Source organism: Alligator sinensis, unplaced genomic scaffold, assembly GCF_000455745.1.
Source record: "Alligator sinensis unplaced genomic scaffold, ASM45574v1 scaffold472_2, whole genome shotgun sequence".
NCBI classification, from domain to species: domain Eukaryota; kingdom Metazoa; phylum Chordata; order Crocodylia; family Alligatoridae; genus Alligator; species Alligator sinensis.
Window position 1 is genome coordinate 507,979 of NW_005842378.1, and position 6,065 is coordinate 514,043.

The window sequence follows — 6,065 nt, forward strand, 5'->3', positions numbered from 1 at the left end:
GAGGATTGTCTGGGGCCTAAATGGATCAGGACCTCAACACGTTTTTTTATATGAAGGGAGCAAGGAAGGATTTAGAGAACTGTAGACCCATAATACTCCTGAATTCTGACTGTAAACTGATGGCCAAAATTCTTGGCCAAGTGCTTTAAGTCTGTTACCGGTACCATGATCCATGAAGACCAGTCATGCATGGTGCTGGGGTGACAGATCCACGGAACCCTGCGGTACCAATGGGAGAGAGGATTGAACACTGCTGTGCTGAACTTTGAACTAGAAACCCTGCAACTGAGTGTCCATTGGTCCCTTTTTGAGACACTGAAGATGGGAGCCCCCCAACTTTGTCAACTGGATAAAGGTGCTGTACACTGATGTGAGCAGCAGGGTGCTGGTGAATGGGGGGATTTGGGCACCTGAGAGGGCTATTCACTCTCCTCAATTGCGTTACATCTGCATGAAGAAACTGCTTGCCCATTGGCTCAGATGAGGTCCTGGGATCAGCAGAGTGAAGATCCCTGGGGGAAGCGAGGCAGAGACAAGGGTCCAAGCCTACATGGACAACCTCAACATCCAGTGCACAGTGCCAAGTGGTTGGTAGAAAGACTGTTACAACATACCCAGGTATATGGAGCAGCAGCAGGAGCCAAGCTCAATGTGAGCAAGAGAATCTACCTGGTACTAGGTGAACTTGGGGACCTGTCAACCCTGGGGGCGTCCATCCACCACGAAGGGGTGAAGATCCTCCGGGTGGAGTTTGACCCAGAGCTGAACACAGTTGTCTGCCTTCCCCATTGACAGGAGGCATGTGTTCTACAGTCCCAGTCTCTGCACCTTCTGTCTGTTCAGCTCTGGTTCAAACTCCCCCCAGAGGATCTTCACCCCTGGGGTAGTTGTGCGGGCTTCTCTGCCTCTGTGTCTCAGTGCCTATACAGGGAGTGCCCAGTGGGCTATCTGCCAGTTCAAGTCCCTGTGCTCCTTCTGCACGTCTAAACATGCTCCCTGTTGGGAACAAATTTGCTCCCAATGGGAGTAGCTCGGTACAGCATGCAGCAGCCAGGGGGCGCTCCAGGCTCTCTCAGTGTGCTAGCCCGAGGCCAGTCTTCATGTGTACGGGGCCAGGAGAGCTCTGCTGGCTGCAGCTGCCCCAAAGACATCGGGAAGGGTCTTGATGTGCATGGAGCCAGGAGACAGCTGCTGCTGCAGAACTCTCCTGGCCCCATGGAAGCAGGGACAAGCTCCATGCCCCACAGGGCTTCTGTGCACAGCTGGGGGCTGGCTGCAAGCTGTCCCTCTTCTGGGGCTGCTTACAGTGAGCCCCAGGCCAGGCAGGGATTTCCTCAAGCAGCCAGGGGCCAGCCAGGAGCTGTCCCACTTCTGGGGCAGCACCCAGTCAGCCCCCAGTTGGGTTGGAATTTCCCTTTGAGAAGTGAAGCAGCTCCTGGCCAGCTCCCAGCTGCTCACAGAAATCCCTACCCAGCTGGGGGCTGGCCAGGAGCTGTCCCAAAGCGGGACAGCTCCCAGGTAGGCCCTGGCTGCACAGGAAAGCAGAAACCTCCCCAGTCCTGGCACTGCTTGGCTCTGGCTCCTGTGGGGAGCTGAGCAGAGACAGGACTGGCGGGGGGGGGGAAGAAGAGGAGGAGGAGGAGGAGGAGTCCTTGTCCCCTGTGGTCCTCTGGTGTTGGGACTGACCAGGAGCAAAATTGCTCCTGGTCAGTTCCTACCCCTGTGCTACTGCACAGTAGACTAATTTACGGTCCAGTAAGTGGTGCACACATGCAGACAATGATGTTTTACTGTGCAGTAGATTAGTCTACTGCACAGTAAAGCATCTCATGTAGACATACCCCTAGAAAATGTAATCAAATTTATAAACTGTCCATATATAGTATCTAATTACAGAGAAGTGGGGGGGTTGATTTATATTCAGGGTCATCTTATATTTAGTGAATTTCCATTGGATAAAACAAAAAAAACATATCCCTGACAGAAAGGCTGCTTCCTTGACAGATTTCTAGTCCTTAAGCCAAAGCACAGGAATGCTCTACAGCAAGGGTATCAAACATGAAACCTGCATGTTGGATCCAGCCTGCAAAGGCATATTATCTGGCCCATAGATTTGGAAAGTTCACACTGGGGCAAGTAGCAGCATTAACACCCATGACTGTCAAAGCAGCTGGGTCAACAGGGCCAGCATCTAAGGGGTTAACACCAGTGCTGCTGGCCATGCTTCCAAGTTTCTGGGTTACAGTCTTGTTGTGGATGCAATTTTGCAATGCTGGGGCAAGCAGAAGCAGTGTTAGCCCCCAGAGCTGTCAGAATTTGTTTTGGCTGAGCCAGCACCTATTTCCACTGGAGATGGGTTCTCCAGCCCACAAGTAGCTTTGCAGTGCAAATCTGCCCCATAGAGCCATATGAGTTTGACACCTCTGCTCCACAACTACTCTAAAAAAAAAAAAAAAAGGTCTCAGTTTAATTTGGGCAAAAAAAGCGCTTTTCACTAGCCTTAATCTGAGAACTGGCAGAGCAGTTTTGGCTAAGGCTTTTTATTTTTATTTTCCGTTGGGTTTCTTTTTTTTTTTTCTTCTTTCGGTGAGTGTGGTGGAAGGAACTGAGTCTGCAGCAGACCCCTGTCATGGAAAATTTCTGCCCAGAAAGCTAATTTGGTAAAAAAAAATCACAAGGAATGAAAACAGTCTTATTATGGGAATTGTCAGTCAGACCTTAATAATAGACACTACTATCCACTGCTTCTATAACAACTTTGACTTTACAAACAGCAAAATTGGCATATCAAAGTCTGTTTAAAGTTAAATTATTTTGCTTTCTTCATTAAATATTTTATTAAAATGCAAGATGCTGCAAGTTAGCTTACCGAACATTTTCTGGCTTCAGTTTATCCAGTACCATCTCTATTAAATCAGGCCTAAATTCTTCAAGTAAATATTCAGCAGCAAGCACTTCTTCTATGGGATAATACTAAAAAAGAAGAGACATTTTTAGATTAGAAAACATTTAAGTGAGAAAGTTTTATTGCAGCAAGCTTAAAAGACATAATGTAATCACAATTATATAGATGAGACAGCTTTTAATTATGGGTATGCTAAGTATTATATGTTAACACTTCAGGGCAAAAGACTACTGGATAGCTTAGTTTAAAAAAAACTGTCCACCCTTAAACTATCAGTTATCACTATAAAACAAAATACAAATGACAGTGTAAATGCTGACCCCTGGAGGATATTTTTAAGGTTGTAAGTAGCAAATAGTCTAAAGGTGCATTAAAAAAAAATGATTTCTAAAAATTCAAAAATATTGTTATTCTTATAACAGGTAATTAAACAACTTTTCAAAAGGAAAGAATCTCCAGAATCAAGAAACACAATATGCGTTCAAAAAGTAACGTTCAGTTTCCAACTCCTTCTTCAGAGACTTAGATAATTATAAGTAAAATGATACAATTTGTTTAAAGATTCTACAGTGAATCGTGAATATGCAGAAAAAATGCATTTTTGGAGAAGGTGCAAACTGTAGTCCTTCCAGGCAGCCACATGTTCAAGCTGTGAAAGAAAGGATGCCTATTGCAAGGTGGCAATTACCTAGGTTCTCTATCACTGATTAATGATAGAAACTGCCTGAACAAGCAACTTAAATTAGCACATCTCAAAAAAAGTGCAGCTGTGGTATCGCTGCCTTGCCAAGCTGGAGGTTATGCTAGTCAGACCTGGGCCTTTCCTATAGAGGAAGTTCATGAGGACCAGAACTTAAATTCAACCACTGGACTTGCAAGTACAAAGAAGTGATTCAGCCCCTTTTCCTGTGACAGTAGAAAAAAGTATAAAATATCACATCACATTTTTAAAAACTCAGATAAATAGAACATATTTGTTCTTCTGTCTAAGTATTTCAAATCACCCTAGAATCTGAGTGTTTTAAGAATAATCCAAATCCCTCTGCCCACCCCGCCCCCCACTACCCTACACTCATCTCTTCCTACAGGACAATTAGCTAGACGGTTTAGAAGAGGTTGAGTGTAGGTATATATAAAACGTATTATTGCTGTGTGAGCATATGACTGCTTATCTAACTATATACTAAAAAGTTTTAATATATGATCACATACCATGTAATTAACAAACTGTACTATAATCCATACACATGAGAGTACAGAATTACTGATCATCATCTGTCACATTGGTTATTAACTTTTTTATTGTAGCATAAGAATGATGTAGCTGTGATGGTCCAGGAATTGTGTGAGGGGCAACAATTTTCTGGGGGCAATATCTTTTAAAATCCCAACCATGCAGTCAGTCTAAAGTTAGACAGGGTTTCAAATTAAGGCATTCTTCCTCAGGGCTGATGAGGAAAGCAAGCAATGCAATTGTTAAGAACAGTGGGTAAATTTCCAGAGGTAGCAGACAAACAATTAAAATAAAAGAAGCTTGATTACTGGGAGATCAAAACCTATCGAAAGGAAGGGTGGGTCACTATCACCTGTAATGTATACAAAGGAATTTCAGGAATCAGGTAAATTATAGTGCGTCATAAAAATCAAATATCAGTGTCCAGTCCTTAGTTCTAAGTGTCCCACCATCCTAAAAATTTTTGTTCCCAAGCTCACCTTTTAAAAAAATGTTTGGTAGATTTCCTTAAGCATGAGGATAGTCAAGTCATAAAGCGAATGAAAAAATGTGCTCCTAATGACCTGTGTATATCTCTGTCTTTTATATTTTTTCTGTAAGAATTCATTTCTCATGCATAGATGCCATTTGGTTTCAGCTATATAGTTAGCATGACAGCATCTGGTACATTGGATCAGATATATCACATTTTGGGAAAAGCAGGTATAGGATCCATGGATTCTAATGGGTTTGTTTCTCAACCTTGCCTACCTCATCAGAAGCAAACTCCCCACTGCTCAACGGACATCAAATGAGACACAGCCTTGCCTTAACAGATGTTTAACCTGTCAACACATTTCCACTGCTACTACAATCAATACCCACAACAAACCCATCAGAATCCATGGATCTTATACTATTCAAAAAATGAGTTAGGATGTCTTAGTATAGCAGTTGCTACCAATTCTCCTTAGAGCTATAAATACTTCTCCAAAGCTGTTCCAAAGTAATTTTTAAATGGTATAAAATACACGACTAAAATAGACATTTCTGGTGTGCAGGAGCAGCAACAAGCTAAAATAAAGTATGGTTGGAGTGGGGGGATGAGTGGAAGAAAGTAAAATTTGGCAAGAATAACAGAGCAAAACGACATTATAAAAAATTGAAATATTGCTATTAAAAAAAATCCTGTATATATAGATCAGACAATACCATAGTTTTGAAAGTCCTCATCTGAAACAATCACACATAATATACTGTAGAATCCTCTATTTAAACATTTTTCAAGAACAAAAAGCCAAGCTATTGATCTGGGATTTGAATACAAGGTGCAAGGAAAGTTATATATTTCTAACCTGATGCTCATCTTACAACAATGTAAAATCAAAATAATTTTATTCTTCTAACTCAGTGATCGGCAACCTATCGCACGCGTGCCAAAGGTGGCATGCTTCTGATTGGCATGCAGATTGCTTCCTGCCCCAAGGGGCAGAAAGAGCCATGCACAGATGGAGCAGCCTTGAGCTGCCGCCAACCCCAGCCAGGCAAGAGCCCCTCCGGGCCCAGCCCCAGCCAGGTCCCACCACTGGCCCCAGCCCCAGCCCAGTGCCACCCCCAGGCCGGGGGCTGTCGGTGCCCCGACAGCCCTGGCCCCAATCCCGCACTGCCAGCAGACCCCAGCCCCAGCTAGCACCACCGCCGCAGCTTGTTCCAGCACAGTGCCACCGCCAGGCTGGGGCGGTCCTGGCACTGCCGACGGCCTCAGACCCAAGCCCAGCCACATGCTGTCGATGGGCCTAGCCCGGCCCCAAACAGCACCACCATGGCTGCTGGCCCCAGCCCAGTGCTGCTGTCGGGCCAGGGCTGGGGCTGTGGACCTGCGCAGGCCCCGGCCCCAGCCCCATCCCGACGCTGCCGACGGCCCCCGGCCCGCCGCGCGCAACAGAC

The 6,065-nt window shown here is 45.0% G+C and overlaps 1 protein-coding gene across 7 annotated transcripts in view; it reads right to left on the bottom strand.

Moving 5' to 3' along the window:
- The window catches only part of IDE (insulin degrading enzyme), a 114,269-nt gene that overhangs the window by 56,359 nt on the left and 51,845 nt on the right, over nt 1–6,065 (bottom strand). For all 7 annotated transcript variants that reach the window (XM_025210881.1, XM_025210884.1, XM_025210880.1 and 4 more), the window contains one exon: nt 2,870–2,973. In XM_025210881.1, coding sequence (XP_025066666.1) covers nt 2,870–2,973 — 104 coding nt within the window. The remainder of the gene's footprint in view (nt 1–2,869; nt 2,974–6,065) is intronic.